Genomic DNA, 17,044 nt, shown 5'->3' on the forward strand with positions numbered 1-17,044 from the left:
TCTGTCAAATAAATAAATAAATAAATAAAACCTTAAAAAAAAAAAAAAGAATGGTGGACGCTAGGGAGAAGGGTACAGTGAGTCAACGACATATACAGTTTCACTTTGCAAGAGAAAGAGTTCTAGAAATTGGGTGCACAACAGTGTGAATGTCTTCAACATTATAGACCTGTACACTTAAAAATGGTTAAGATGATAAATTTCATGTGATTTTACCACAATTAAAAAATAAAATATTTTCTATTAAAAAAAGACTACTTGGGGAGCTGATAATTAAATGCCTACTATGTTTTAACAAAACAGTGATTTTAAGTGATAGATATTATGAAAAACAGAATTTTGACTATATTCTGCATTGTTTAGGATCAAGAAAAATGGGACATGCAACCGGGATAAGGAAAGTATCCAGAAGAGGGAGTTTGAAATCTTTTTAAAATTTTTTAAAAGAAATTGATTTATATGAGAGAGAGAAATCACAAGTAGGCAGAGAGGCAGGCAGAGAGAGAGAGGGAAGCAGGCTCCCTGCTGAGCAGAGAGCCTGATGTGGGGCTCCATCCCAGGACCCTGAGATCATGACCTGAGCTGAAGGCAGAGGCTTAAGCCACTGAGCCATCCAGGCGCCCTGAAATCTGAATCTCTAGTAGGTAATGTACAGGTTCTGAAATTGCAGGCCTGGTAATTCTAGTTTATCCATGTTGGTGGGAAAGCAACTAAAATAATGGTATGATTTCTGGGTACCATCTATCAATCGATCTATTCTATGAGACTATATAAAGAAGGCTAACCAGAACAGTGAAGAGTATATAATATGTAGGGCAACTAAGTAAACAGGAATTTTTAACCTACAAAAGAGAAAACGTGTTAGCTACTTTAAGGCTTTGAAAACAAAGGAGCAATAAACATACTGGTTTATTAGCTTCCTGATCAGATTAAGTGTGGGTTCAACATAAACAGCTTTTTAACAGTTTGCTAATTATAGTTACTTCCTTAGTCTGGTACCAGGAATACTCCAGAATGGAATTACACAATAAAGTATAGAATCTTTGTTAAGATTCCTATTAGGTTCTGGTTCTAGAACTTCGGGCAAATCACATAATTTCTCTGGGCCTCAGATCCTTCTCTGTTGGAACCGATGGCCTAAATTGCTGGACAGATCCAAAACGTTATGCCAGAATTTTTTTTAGTTTATTTAAGTAATCTCTACACCCAATAGGGGGTTTGAACTCATAACCCTGAGATCAAGAGTCGTTCTGGCCAGGCACTCCTATGAGATAAATTTAAATAAAATTACTGTTAAAGTTCAAGGAAGAGTTTTTCTCAATTGCAAATGGTCAGCTATTATTATTCTGTGTATCATACTTCTTACCTCACGTGGCTGTTTTCTTCACTAATCTGAGCTTCCTGAGAGTAACAATGGTCTTGTAGCCTTTCCCCCACATTTTACCCCCTCCTTTCCTTGTTTCCTTCCTCCCCTCCTTTTCAACCACAGAGCAAGGTAAAAAGCAGACACTCAAATCTGTTGCTCTTAGGGCCAAATTTAAGAGCTCTGTTAGAAACCCAATTTTATAAGATACTTGAGAGGATAATATCCAATCTCCTTAAAGTCTCTGAAGGCCTTATCTTTTGCCACTTAAGCAACTTGGAAATTTGTAATTCCTCCAATCAGGTTGTTTCATACCAATTGGTCTACACTGCCGCTCGCATCACTCCCGCTCATATCGGATCCAAACTCACTTCCTCTCAGCACCTTTAATCCTCTACTGATACTGGATCATCTACTGAATTTCTGTCTTCCCTACTAAATGTGAGGTTCTTGAGGACAGGGGTTGTCTCTCCTTCATTCAGAACACCAAAATCAAGACATTTTTTTTTTTTAAGGATTATTTATTTATTTATTTGACAGAAGGAGAGAGAGAGATCACAAGTACGCAGAGGCAGGCAGAGAGAGAAAGGGAAGCAGGCTCCCTGCTGAGCTGAGAGCCCAGTGTAGGGCTTGATCCCAGGACCCTGAGATTAACACCTAAGCAGAAGGCAGAGGCCCAATCCACTGAGCCACCCAGGTACCCCTAGACGTGTTTGATGGGCAAATGGACTTGGCATCTGCAAAGGGTCACGGTGGGAAAGGGAATCCTGTGGTGCGAGAGGATGTATGCGGGAGCCTTCAGCCCATCAGGCATTTATTTTCCACTGCCCTAAATGACAAAATAAAATTTAGTTTCCTCCATAGGAAGTAACTAGTTATTTTAAATTGAAGAAATTAAAAGGGCAACTATTTAGTACATTTTCTTCTATCATGGTTTTTAACAAGCAGAACTACTAAAAAAAAAAAAAAAAAAAAAAAAAAGCCATGTAGACTATACTGATATTACAGGAGTAATCAAATTTATATTTTTCAATATTTATTTTTCAATAAATTCAGAAACCATTCCCTCATTTGAAAAACACAAAATATTTTACTCTCAATTTTGTGAAAATGGCCAAAATTATCAGATCTTATATAGATAATAAATGTTACTTATCACAGACTTTAAAATCCCAAGCAAATCTGTCTAAAGGCTAACTACGTCAAAAAAAAAAAAGGGGGGGGGGGAAGCATCCATCCATAAATGTTGTTAGAGGGAAAAGAAAAAATTATTTAAATAAAAGATCTATGATAACAAGGGTCACTCATAATAATTCATTTAATGACTTAGAATAATAATTTGGTTCATTTCCTGCCTTCTGAAGATACTTCAAAACAACAGTAGAAAAATACTATTCCATTACTTGCAGATTCACCTTATTTCAGGTAGAAATCACTTAAAAAAAAAAAAGATTTTATTTATTTGACAGAGATCACAAGTAGGCAGAGGCAGGCAGAGAGAGGAGGAAGCAGGCTCCCGCCTGAGCAAAGAGCCTGATGTGGGGCTCGATCCCAGGACCTTGAGATCATGACTTGAGCCGAAGGCAGAGGCTTTAACCCACTGAGCCACCCAGGTGCCCCTAGAAATCACTTTTTATGAACTTACTCCTGTGTAAACTAAATACTGAGAAGATATAGTGGGATGAAAACACACCATTTATGAGTAATACTTAAGTTGAAGGGCATAGAAGTTCTACTTCAAGTCGAAAACAAAGAAACATTCTTATGTCCTCAAAATACCCTTTCTTAAAGGCCAAAGTTATACCAACTCTTCAGGGTAAAATGAGCATCAACAACTAGAACTGGAAGGACAATACAAAATTTCACTAGAGCACACAAGGTTAAAAACACACATTTTTGAACTGGGTTTAAATCCTGGCTCTGCCACTTACTAGTTGTATGTCATTGAGCAAGTTACTCCCCCCTACCCCTCACCTGTAAAACAGCAGTAACAACACCTAATCTCTCACGACTGTCCAATGAGGAGCAGCTATCATTACATGGAACTTCTACTTGTTCCACCCAGGATACCACTGCAATTATGAATACACACAAGCAACACTTTTTCAATTATTTGAACATGATGATGAACTCACTGTTCTAAAATATGTCTTAGGGAAAATCCATGTATAACTTTGGACTCCCCCCGCCCCCAACTTAACCACGTAATAGCCTACTGTGGACCGGAAGCCTTACCAATCATACAGCCAATTAACACATATTTTGTATGTCACATGCATTCTTACGATAAAGTAAGCTAGAGAAAAGAAAACGTTATTAAGAAATTCCTAAGGATGAGAAAATAGATTTCTAGTACTGTGCTGTATTTACTGAACAAATCTGCATAAAAGTGGACCCAGTAGTTCAAACTCAGTGTTCAAGGGGTCAACAGGATAGGAACACAAAAACTTCAATTAAGTGCCTGCTCTTACTTTAACCAAAAGCATACATGGGGGCACCTGGGTGGCTCAGTGGGTTAAAGCCCCTGCCTTCAGCTTGGGTCATGATCCTAGGGTCATGGGATAGGGCCCCACATCTGGCTCTCTGCTTGGCAGGGGGCCTGCTTCTCTTCCTCTCTCTCTGCCTGCCTCTCTGCCTACTTGTGATCTGTCAAATAAATAAAATATTAAAAACTAAAAACTAAAAAAAAAAAAAAAAATACATGATCTCTCCGTCTAGATTCTAAATGCACTCTGGCCACAATGAGCCAATTCCTGACTGATGACCAGAGGGCTCTGGGATGAGAAGTTCTCACTTCTGCATCAGGTTAAAGTGCAAAAACAAAGGGTAAAGTGGGAAGCTAGACAAAGAACTTGAAAAGATCTGGTTTTGGTACCAAATGTGGATAACTCAGGCAATTCAGAAGCAATAGGGACTTTTCTCTTCCATTCTCTTAAACCTAAAATGCTTTCTCATAGCAGTGACTGTCTAAGACCAAAACATGAAACATGAGGCCATTCTCAAGAGTCAATAATCAGTGTTTGAGAGGAAAATGATCACACCTTTGAGATGACCTTATCTAACCTTCCCTCTCTTGCTTGGGGGGTGGGGGGTGGGGTGGTGGCTGGGGAAAGGGAGAGGGAGAATCTTAACTAGGCTCCATCTCACAACCCTGACATCACGACCTGAGCCAACATCAATAGCCAGAGGTTCAACCAACAGAGGCAACAACAACCGACCTCCACTCGCCGGAGCCCGCCATCTCTTTTTTAAAAAGTAAGCTCTTGGCCCAATGTGGGGCTTGATCTCATGACCCTGAGATCAAGAGTGGCAGGCTCAACCAACGGAGCCAGCCATGTGCCCCAAATCCTCTCAACTTTACAGATGAGAAAACGAAAACCACATACTCCAGCTCTACTTTGTAACAAGCCTTCACATCAAAATATGGAGACCGGTAACAAGCAAACTCTGGGGAAGGCAGCAGAACTTACAAATATAATTAAATATTGACACCCTAAGCTTTATATTACTCGAAGAGCACAAAACCATTTTCTCAAGGCAAATGGGAGAGCCTTTTAGACAATCTATTACATTATTAAGCTCCATCAACAGACTATAGTACCTTTTTTTTTTTTAAAGATTTTATTTATTTATTTGACAGAAATCACAAGGAGGCAGAGTCAGGTGGGGGGTGGGCAGGCTCCCTGCTGAGCAGAGAGCCCGATGTGGGGCTCCATCCCAGGACTCTGGGAATCTCAACCTGAGCCGAGGCTGGAGGCTTAACTCACTGAGCCACCCAGGCGCCCCTATACTTCTGTTTTTACACTGAAGTTGTTCTGGTCAATGCAGGGAGGAAGAATAAAGAAAAAAAATCCACCTTGCTAATTTTCTAGAATTTAACAGGTTCTTCATTAGGCACTTAAAGCACATTTGAAATTAGAGTTCTGAGAAACCTAAAATAACCAACACTGCTCTTTTCACTAATCACCTGGGTGGTATACACATTTGGTCAGATGAACGAGATCCTAAAGAACAATGTTTTTCAACTGATAGGTCACAACCCACGACTGAGTCCCTAAATGAATTTATTGGTGTATAACCAGCATTAAAACAACAACAATGCAAAACAAAAAAATCACAGAAAACTATACCTAAATAATAGTAAGTTCCAGAAACTTGTTTCAGATGTTTGTGTTCTTGTGTGTAGCGACCACATCAAACAAGTTCGAGACCCACTGCTTTAGAATAAAAAGTGGTCACAAAAAGAAACTCATTATTACTTTTGCCTTCACAACAAAAAAAAAAAAAGAAAGAAAAAAGTGTTACTGATCCATGGCAGAAAAAGAATAACATTTCTTATTTTAATTTCCTTTTTTTTTTTTTAAATATTAAGCAGGTGCCATGCTGGGCATGGAATAGGGCTTGAACTCACAACTCTGCAATCCAGATCTGAGCCGAGATCAAGAGTTGGATGCTTAACTGACTGAACCACCCAGGCCACCGCCACCTTTAAAGGTTTTATTTAGGGCGCCTGGGTGGCTCAGTTGGTGCGGCCTTCGGCTCAGGTCATGATCCCAGGGTTTTGGGGTCCAGTACCACACTGGGCTCCTTGCTCAGCAGGGAGCCTGCTTCCCCCTCTGCCTGCTGCTCTGACAAATAAATAAAATCTTTAAAAAAATAAAATAAAGGTTTTATTTATTTACTTACTCAGAGAGATCACTCTTGGGTGGAGAGGAGCAGGAGAGGGAGAGACAGAATCTGAAGCAGGCTCCACGCCCAGTGCAGAGCCTGACCAGCACGTCTTGGGACTGGATCCCACAAACCTGAGATCATAATCTGAGCTGAAATCAACTCACTAAGCCACCCAGGTGACCCAGGTTAAGTAACCTCTACCCCCAATATGTGGCTTGAACTCACACCCCGTGATCACGAGATGCACGCACCCTTGATTTCCTATCTTTTTAAAAAACTTAACTTTTTCAAGCTTAAGCACTTATGAAACCTACTCAAGCTTGGTGGCTAATGGTGGGGCAGGAGGTCTGGTGATAACGATGATAATGAGAATATCAGGTGTATTATATGTACTTGAACTACTAGACTTTAGACAATCTAATCCAATCTTATCCCAAACTTACTATCCTGGCAACAAATGTCCCTAGAAGGGAATCCCAAGACCTCTCATGACCTCCCAAGGCAGCCTATTTTAAGAAAACTCCAAAAATAAAGTTCTTTTCAAGAAGGTGAAATCTGCCTTTGAAGTCCTCTCACAGGTTCTGTCGTCTATCTCCTGGATGTACCATGGTTTCCATCTAACCCCTCCTCCAGAGTAGCCCTTACACTTTATAGGAGTTTCTGCTTTTTTCTTAAAGGCTAAATATACTAGGGTTCCTTCAACCCCTCCTCATTATTTCAAGCACCCTCATGACCTAATCGTTACCCTGCAACCCAGTAACCTTGGACTTAGTGAAGTCTATCAAGCAGTGCCCCAATCTAATCATAACAACATAATATGGTTTACAAAGGTATTATGTGGAGGACAGAGGGAGATCACGATTACAAATTTCCTCCTCCTATTCTACTCTGTATTTGTACTAATGCAATCCAAGAGCTCAGCTGCCTTTTGGGCTGTTATATCACACAATGCAGGAGATGTTGCAATTCCAATAATTAAGCCTTCTTTTCCAGAGATTGAAAATCTTTTTGTACCTCATTTCAACATACTATTTACCTTTCTCAACTTCCTATAATCTGCAAACTTAATCAACATAGGCCAAGAACAAAGTCCTTTAAGGCATCAGTGGAAATGTTCTTTTAGGCTGACCTAAATCTATTCACCTGCCTTCTCTGGGTCTGGCTACTGAGGTCCAAGTCCATGACAGTGAATCAGCATTCTGCCTACATTTCACTTTTCCCACAAGGACCTCATGTGAAGCTCTGTCAAAATCCTTGTTGGAAGAGAAACCCAGGGGGCTCGTGGGTGGCTCAGTCAGTTCAGGGATTGTCATGATTTTAGGATTATGAGATGGAGTCTCAGATGGGGCTCAGGACTGGGGGTGGAGCCTGCTTAAGATTCTCTCTGGGCCCCTTCCCTACCCCACCCTACTCACTCACTCAGTGGGGAAAAAAGGGAGAGACTGACTCCTGGGTGGCTCAGTGGGCTCAGGTCATGATCCTGGTGACCTGGGATCAAACTGCATATAGGGCTCTCCCTGCTCAGCGGGGAGTCTGCTTCTACCTCTGCCTGCTGCTTCTCCTGCTTGTGCTCTCTCGCTGGCAAATAAATAAAATCTTTAAAAAATTTATAAAAAATTAGAGAAAACCAGTGTTTTTACAGTATTCTTTTACTCTTAAAAAAAAAAAAAAGGTGGGGCACGTGGGTGGCTTGTTCAGCCTCTGCCTTTGGCTCAGGTCATGATCCCAGGATCCTGGGATCCAGCCCCACATCTGGCTCAGCGGGAAGCCTCTCCCACTCCCCCTTGCTTGTGTTCCCTCTCTCAGTGTCTCTGTCACATAAATATATATTTTTTTAGATTTTTTTTTTTTATTTGACAGAACAGAGATCACAAGAAGGCAGAGAGGCAGGCAGAGAGGAATGCTGAGCAGAGAGCCCGATGAGGGACTCGATCCCAGAACCCTGAGATCATGACCTAGAGCCTAAGGCAGAGGCTTTAACCTACTGAGCCACCCAGGTACCCCATAAATAAAATCTTTTTTAATGGGTTCATTTAAACCAATGACATTAAGCTTTTAAAAAATAAACCTTGGGGCACCTTGGTGGCTCAGTGGATTAAAGCCTCTGCCTTCAGCTTGGGTCATGATCCCAGGGTCCTGAGATCAAGTCCCGCATCCAGCTCTCTGCTCAGCAGGGAGCCCGCTTTCTCCTCTCTCTCTCTCTGCCTGCCTCTCTGCCTACTTGTGATCTCTCTCTCTGTGTCAAATAAATAAGTAAAATATTTTTTAAAAATAATAAAAAATAAACCTTTTCTGTTTCAACGAAATATCCCCAGGAAACACAAAATAAAACACAACTAGTAAAAAGTAAAAGCAGCATTTTAAGAGCATGAAGTTGTCTTATAATTTCAAATTTAAAGAATTTTCTCATTACAGATTTTCCCAACTGGTGTTGACATAGGTTTTCTGAAGATTTTCTGGCCAAATGAATTTGAATATTACCACCTCCCTAAACAAGTGAAATCTTCCAAAGTCCTGCATTAAAACTGCTTAACTTTGATCTCTAAAAATTACCAATATTTTAAAAACAAAATTTGAATCCAATGCTTGAGACATCCCCGAAAACCCAGCATTAAGACTACTGACCTGAGACTTTGTGAACCCATGCTGAATTTATAATTATTACAACAGCAGTTAGTATGATGTTCCAGATACCTCACCTAAATTCTCATTTAATCCTCACAATCTCACAAGAGGAGCTCATTAACATGAATTCAATTTTATCTGAATCTAATGCTCAAATAGGCTAAGTAACTTTCCTACCACTGCAAGTTATTACTAAAACCAATCTTTCAACTCAAGCCCATTTGAACCAATACCCCACAGGGCACTGTTGTTGCCTGTAACCTCTCAAACCTTCCCTTCCTGATTGTTCACAAAATGAAACTCCTCTACAAAACATAGCCCAATATAGATTCTGCCTATCTAGGTAAAGATCCTGTGTCACTACTCTACCCCATTAAAACTTAGGACATCTGTCTCTCTCCATTCTTCTACGCTCAGACTATTCTTCACATGCCGAATCTGCCCAGGAGACATTAAAAACATTAGTTCACGGGAGTCAGGATACCTAAACTCCATTAAGAGTAACTTCTTATAATTGTTTCATTCATCTTCAGCTTCAAGTTCCTGGCTAAAATTTATTCCTTTGTATCTTGCATCATTCTGTTACAACTAAAGGTAAAATTTAAAAAGTCACAAGATGAGGAGTGCCTGGGTTGCTCAGTGGGTTAAAGCCTCTGCCTTTAGCTTTAACCCAGAGTCCTGGAATCTAACCCTGCACTAGGCTCTCTGCTCAGCCCGGAGCCTGCTTCCCCCTCTCTCTGCCTGCCTCTCTGCCTACTTGCGATCCTTCTCAAATAAATAAAATCTTTTTAAAAAAGTCACAAGATGCAAGAAATCAGAAAGTAATAAAAAGAACATTCTAGGAAGGCATTCCTAGGTTTTTCACATGGAGTTTCTAATCTCTGCAGAAAAGGGGAGGCAGGGAAGGCGTTTTGAATAATGAACCAGGCAGGTGTGTGCGGTTTCATTCTCACCAATTTTAAACAGCAGAGTTTCTGATAGTCCCTGCTTTTAGAGAATCATTTCTTACTAGGAACGCAGTAGTCACTAGGAGGACTGGTATGTCTTGGAGCTGCAGCTTCTCTGTGGAAGGTAGCTGGCCATATTTTGTTATCCCAGCCTAACGAATGGCAGAGTGGATTTTTTATTTCGAAGTGCAGCTAATGTTTACTTTCCAAAGTAGTCCATCTTCTGGGTCATTTTAGCTTGAAAGATGAACTCTCCTTGAAGATCACCTTGGGCATACAACTCAAAAAAAGACATGCAGGAAGCAGCACCTGAAAATACCCAACACCCAGTAGAAATGCTTTGGTCTCACAGCCTCAAATATTTCAAAGACCTGTAATTGTGGCTAGGTAGATAGTAGTTATCTAAATATACGGCAATGCAAGTCTCTAACCATCAGTTCTACTTCTCAGAATCTAGATAGAAGTTTTTTTTTTTTTTTTTTTAAACAAAACAAAACCAATCAAAGGATGCTCCAGTTTGACTAAAGTGGGCCTGTGCTAAATCCGAAGGTTTCTATTGTGCACAACATGGCAGTGTTAAGTGCTCGCTCAAGTCTCAACAACCCAAGAAGCTACTTCTTCATCATCTGGAGTAATGAGGTCATATTTATTTCCATCTTTGCAGCTGAGAATTTAAAAATGCAAACAGAAGTAACACTTCACAGCAGACTCAATAGCTTCCTTTATATCAAGTTCAAATAGTGAAAGTTTGCAAAGCAAAACCCATCTGGCTGTGCGGGCTCGAATTCTTACGAAGTCCAGAGGAGCACCATTCACATGGTGTCCTAGAATTACACAGCACGGTGGTGACCTTGTTTTGTATTTCTGGGAAAAACAGGCCATTTACACAAATAAAACCAACTGCCCTTTTTTCAAAATGGTTTTCCTTATTAATTTTATTTCTCCAGTTGAAAGAAGCCTATGAAAACTGTAAAAGGCTTCGTGAAGGCAAGCTATTCTTCTTCTAATGGAGTGCAAATATCTCCATTATATAAACCTAAGTAGAAACCAGAGCCTAGGGACACCTGGGTGGCTCAGCTGGTTAAGCAGCTGCTTTCAGCTCAGGTCATGATCCCGGCGTCCTGGGATCGAGTCCCACATAGGGCTCCTTGCTCGGCGGGGAGCCTGCTTCTCCCTCTCCCTCTGCTCGATCTCTCTCTGACAAATAAAATCTTTAAAAAAAAAAAAAAGAACCCAGAGCCTACATCGCCTAATCCCCGGGTTTCTTTCACTGCACCAGGTTACCTCCCCCCAACAATTAGTTTTATTTAAAACACTAAAAATTCAACCACTTACCTTGAAACTTTTGTCAAGTTAAATCAACTGCAATTTTTATTAATCTTAATTTTCCTTCTAATTTTAATATACTAAATTTTACAATGGGTGTTGAACCTTTCCATGCCATGTTTTTGCTTTGTCCTTTATTTTTAAGTGAGCTCTATACCCAATGTGGGGCGTGAACTCATGACCCCAAGATCAAGAGTCACATGCTGTACTGATTGAGCCACCCGGGTGACCCCTCTTTTTGTCTTTTGATATGGTGTATCCGTTATAGATTTTAAGTTTTGTTCCTGGGACAAATCCCATTGACCGTCTTTATTTTTAATACACACTGGACTCAGCTAATATTCTGTTTGGCGGTTTTGCATCTATACTTGCATGTAAAATGAATCTTGTTAATTTTCCTATAGTGTCCTTTAGGTAGCTTTGACATCTATTCACTTAATTTAGTCAGGGAGCAAATGCCCTTGTATTACAAAGTATACACACTGAAAGCAATGCCACTTATCTAATGTTCACATTTCCTCCCCCAAGTGCCACACTATTTCCCTCTCCATTCAAGTTATCTTCCTTTAACCCCTTCACATATTCTCCTATTCCTTAAAAATAATAATTCTTTCACCCTCCTCCCCCATTTTCAAGTTGGTCCTCCCCATCAAAGTCCTATTATGAACTGTTAACCCCTTTCAAAGATGGCAAAATGCGCTACTACCATGAGAAAGAGTAATACCCTGTGTAGTGTGTCTCACGGGGAAGATCACATTGGTTGTGGGCTGGTCACATGTGGATTTGAATTTCTGCTTCACCTCTTCACAGGTGAACTGGGCCAGTTAATTTAGCCAAGTCTCAGCCACCTCACATATGAGATGGGAATAACATACACCTTGCTTGAAGAGTTGTTTGAAGACTGTGAAGTATGTGTAAAGTATCTGGCAGAAAATTTGGCACAAAAAAAGTTGCTCAGTGATAGCTCTTTTGGGTTTCAATGTGATTTTATTTTTTCTAAAATTGAAGGTTGAAAAAATACCTCTCTTAAAGGTCCACAATCTCTAATCCGTAATTTAGAAATTCAGAAAGTTCTGAGCACCAAATGTTTCAGGTTTACCTGAACGATAGGAGGGCTTTTTAGCTGTATTTTTTTTTGTTAGTGTGAAAATTCAGTTTTATTACAGAGACATTAAGGTGTTTGATTACAGAAGTACTACTGCAGAACTCAATGGTGATAGCCCGTTAATTCACAGTAGGCCCCATTACTTCTAAATTTTTTGAAAATAACTGAACTTCCAAAACACACATGGCTCCAAAGTTTTCAAACTATACAGGGACTGCGGACCTGTACTCCTGTCTATGTGGAATCAAATACAGGCAATGCAGATCTAGCAGAAACGAGAATGGTTAAAACTCATGCAGTTTAAATACAGTTTTGCTACTATTTTACACTTTAATTCCTTTGGCTTCAAAGTCATTACTGGTAAATTGAAGGAAGTGGACTCAATCTCTGAAGTTCTTTTTAGTTTTTCAAAAACGTACTTTCAGTTAAAAAGTATCTCTGAAAATTATTTTAAATTGAGTTGAACAAAACTGCTCTTATTTAGAACATTTATTTAAAATAATTATCAACCAATATGAACCTATGCTTTCACATCTAAACTTTCAAGGTTTAAAGTTCCTTGCAGTCTCAAGTACTAAACAAAAAAACAACCAGATTATTAAGTGCACTTATGTTCTGAAGAAAGGAGCAAACATTGATCTGATGACTTGGGATCATTTTCAATAAGGGAGGAGGATCTTTGGAGAATACATTAAGCTGAATTTCAAGAAACCTGGTTTCTAGTCTGGGCAAGTCAGTCAATCTCTGATTTTTCTTTCTCATCTTTACAAGTAGTAACATTTTCCTTCCTTCCTCACAAGAATAGTGAAAGCACTCTGAAGAGTTGAAAGTGCCGGTATACTACAGTTAACATCAATACTTAACAGGCTGAAGGTAAAGCAATTATTATTCACAAAGGGTGAGGGTAAGCAGGCCTGAGAATTAAGAAATCTTAGGTTTAGCCCCAACCTCTGCATCTAGTATGTGATGCAAGACACTTCACTTGTCCAGGTCCCCATTAAGTCACTTGTAAAAGGAATTTGCCTAAATTTCTTCCTAGCTCCATGACTCTAACTTTATGCTATAAAACTGAACCCAAGGCCTAAAATATTTCAGCTCTCATTTATATACCATGAGTCAGATGCTGTAAAAGGTAGGGACAGCAACACTGTATGAGCGAACTACTCAGAAGTGTTGCACACATCTCTGGAAAAATCTGCTCCGGCTTATCAGTTCATCATTCCCTGCACATGGAAATTGGTGTCAAGTAGCCATTAGTACACTGCTAATTCTTCTTTTTATGCTCAGGTTAGTATTCAAATGAAAATGAGTAATGCTTACAATAAATATGAACAGCAGAAAAACCTCCAAAATTATATATATGCCCGAAAGGGCAGAAATGTCCTAAAAGAAGCAGCATTCACACTTATTTCCCAACTAGTGCTTTTTTTTTTTTTTTTGGTTTTTAAACAGGTCGATCATTCTGCTATCTGGTTAATGTCTACCATTAATTTTTTGTCAAATGCCCTCAGGTATACAGATTCTTCATTTACACCTTGGAACAAAGGCACTTCCCTAAGACAGGACTTTATTGCAAAATTTAACAAACCACCAAACTCAAGTTTAATTATTTCTGCTTTATTATTGGTCATGAGTATATTAAAAACTTTTTAAAGGTACAAAGAGACTTTAATCACTAAAATATATAATCAGAAACCAAGTTGCTTTAAAATAATATGAACGTGACCCCCAAAAGCCAATATATTTTCATTCTTCAATTAGGGGCAAAGACAATTAAAATTACTTTTAACAACATAATGAACAAGAAAAAAGTTTAAGTCCCAAAGCCTCCAAAAAACGGAGAGACCCATGCTCAATATAGTCCCACCTGGTAATATTTAAAAAAAAAAAAGAAAGAAAAAGAAAAAAATCAAAGTTTAAAGTAAAAAAAAAAAAAAAGTTTTGTTCGTGCTCCCATATCTAAATCTGGGAACACAAATTCAGGCAGATGAATATAGTAAGTCACAATAATATAAAAAGTCATTAAAACCTAGTGAACCGAAGCTGAAAGGTAGAAAAATGGTCCAATTTCACCACACAGTAATTTACTTCCAGAGACAGGAGATCCAATCCAGATGAATCAAATCTTTATTACGATATTGTCTACTTAACCTGATCCTAAAGAAAATATTCTACATAAATTGATGGGATACATTGATCATTTTCATGCCAAAAAAGGTATGCATACTATCATCTGAAAAATCTATCCAGACTCCTTGCCAGAAAGCGGGCAAACTCTTCCCGGTGGCGATGGTGAGTTACCAGAGATGCGGGCAGAAATTAGAAGGCAGAAAAGCAGTCAGGTAGTGAGTTAGCACTCTCCGCATGCCCACCCCGAGCGTGGAAGTATGCAGTCCCATACCACCACCAGTTGGAGACGGAGGATCTAGTCAGGAGCTAGAACGGTGTGGCCCAAAACCCTTTCCCGGGTTCCAAACCTCTCCTTAGAGCTCTAGGTCAAAATACTTCCGTTTCTCACAAAACTTGGAATGAAGAAGGGGAAGCAACAACTGTTAAAACATTTAAAATCTAAACCTTTACCTATTTATCTAGAAAACCCTATGCGAAGCAGCCAATTCCTTAACATCGAAAGCGTCACGGACATTACATGAAAAGTAACAGTTATTTGCAACAGCTCTCCCTTTAAAGGCCTCAACACATTGGATTAAGCCACACCCCTCCATAAATGGCACATTCCATACAATAGCCAGGGGGACGGCAAAGGGCGAGTCCACCATCCGCTGGGGAACTGCAAACTTGTGGAAATTCTCAGAATCGCGTCTACTGGTTACCTGAACCTAGTCCCTTTATTATTAGGTTATTGGGGGGGGGGGGGTTACAAACACATCCGAGACACGTACGCCGAGGGAGCGTAGACAGGCAGCGGGAACGAGAACCACACGGGATTTGGGTCGTGCTGTTAACCCGCACCTTCCTGAGTAGGGACAGTTCCCCGAGAAGGACATTTCTAGTCGGAGGGAAACAGCGAGCTCGGTGTGGGGGGAGGGGGAGCAGTTAACCCGCTCCGAATTCCGAGTTGGGGGAAAGGCAACAGTCATTATTTTCCAGGGCCCCGTCCCGGGCTCTCACTTTTGCCGGAGGGGAAAAGAACGGGTCCCGCCCACGCCCGGCCCAATCCGGGAGGCGGGGCCCTGCAGCGACCCTGGAGGACAGAGGCGGGGCCGGGTGGCAGTACTGCCCCTCCCCCTTTGCATGGAACACCCCCGTCCGCTAGAGAAAGAGGGCTGAGTTCCCCCACCCCCACGCAAGCAGAGGGGGAAAGGGGGACACACGGGCGTCTCGGCCCCACCTCACTTAAAGTGGGGTGGGGAGTCGAGCCCGAGTCCGACTCGGCCGATCTCCCCGCAGGCTGCAAGGGGTCGGCCCCGAGGAGGTGGGGCCTGGGTGGGGGCGCTGACTTCACACCCCTCCCCCTCCAGCCGCTGGCGGTTCAGGGAACACCCCGCCCGCACCAGTGCGGCGGGTGGGGGAGGCAGCAGAGCAGCCTGGAGCCCTGCAGCGGCGCGGGGCGGGGAGGAGCGCGCGCATGGGCGCGCGGCCGCCACCCCCGCGCAGCCCCGCGCGCCAGCAGGGCCCCCCACGCTCAAGGGCGCGCGCGGGCCCCGAAAGGGAGGAGGCCGCGCGTGGCACCGGAGAGGGCCGACTGCAGGCTTCTGTCCCCCAGTCCTTCACCACTCACCCACAACCCCCTCCATCCCGCTCCAGGCCTCGGACTCCGCACTGACCTGACAGGCCGAGACATGTTCGCTGTCGAAACAGGACCGAGTCGAGAAGCCAAAGACCAGGACCCCCCCCCCCCCCCGCGCTCGGCGCCCCCCCCCCCCCAACTTCGGCCGATGGGGCCGCTGCCGCCGAACCCCGAGCTGCAGGCTTCTCAAACTCCGCTGCTTCTTGGTTCAGGGCCCCTTAATCAGACGAGCCCCCCGCTCCCCCGTCTCTTCAAAATGGATGAATCAAACCAGCCGAAAATGCGCCAAAGCCGCGATGCACCCAAACCCACTAGGGCCTATGGGCTCCGCCCCATCACGCCCGGTCATTGGCGGTTTCTGCCAGATGCGACGAGCTCATTAGCCTGTTTGAATCATCACGTCTCCCAGGCCCCGCCCCGCGCACCGATAGGCCCCGCCTCCTCCGTGGGGTCCTGTTAGTCAAGATGCTCTGAGAGCGCACGGCCGCAAAACAAAAATGGTCGCTGGTTGGCCCGCCCCCTGGTTTCCACTCCGGAATTGCAGATTCGTTTTGGGTCGCATCTTGGAAAGACTAGAAAAAAAAATTTACATAGGGTTCAATGTCATTTAGTGGTAGTTTAACGATGTTTCATTTCGCCTGCCTTGATCATCTAGAAACTTCACTAATAGCAAAACCCGTGGGATAGGCAGCCGATTCGTCACTAAGGCACTGCTTCAGAATTGGAGGGAAATTTCATAGGTTCAAAATTTTTGACCTTAAACACGCAAGCCCTTTCCCATGCTTCCAGCAACAGCCCTCAGGGGCCCCACCCGCTGTTGGAGCGGCGAGGCAGGATCATAATTAAGAAATACCTTCACTTCCAATTTCCATTCTTCATTTTGGACCTTGAGATCCATTTCAGGGTCATTAGAGTCCCAGTCTCCGGCATTACTTCAGGGACTTAATGATTAGAAGCATGTGCTCTGGGGCCACAGCGCGTTTTGGTTTGAACCTCAGGTCCACAGCTTAGTAGTTGCAGAACTTTAATCACTGTGCCTCAGTTTTCTCAAGTGCAAAATGGGGACCAAAGATAATTACCTCATAGGGTTATTAAGATTAAATGAGTTGAAATACGAAAAGCCCCTAGGACAGTCACCAGCGCACAGTAAGCAATATCTTAAGTATTTGTTAAATTCAATTTTTGAAAATGGCCTGATCCTTGCATTCTTCTCTTAGGGAAGAGAATGGCACAGTCCACAAGCGAAGTATTAAACAAGT

General features: G+C 42.1%; 1 protein-coding gene across 2 annotated transcripts in view; it reads right to left on the bottom strand.

Annotated features, from left to right (window-relative positions):
- The window catches only part of NUCKS1 (nuclear casein kinase and cyclin dependent kinase substrate 1), a 35,183-nt gene extending 19,087 nt beyond the window's left edge, over positions 1-16,096 (bottom strand). For both annotated transcript variants that reach the window (XM_059413260.1, XM_059413259.1), the window contains exon 1: positions 15,823-16,096. In XM_059413260.1, coding sequence (XP_059269243.1) covers positions 15,823-15,839 — 17 coding nt within the window. In that variant the 5' untranslated portion in view covers positions 15,840-16,096. The remainder of the gene's footprint in view (positions 1-15,822) is intronic.
- Positions 16,097-17,044: the final 948 nt, after the last annotated feature.

The sequence above is a fragment of the Mustela nigripes genome, chromosome 10, assembly GCF_022355385.1.
Source record: "Mustela nigripes isolate SB6536 chromosome 10, MUSNIG.SB6536, whole genome shotgun sequence".
Classification (NCBI taxonomy): domain Eukaryota; kingdom Metazoa; phylum Chordata; class Mammalia; order Carnivora; family Mustelidae; genus Mustela; species Mustela nigripes.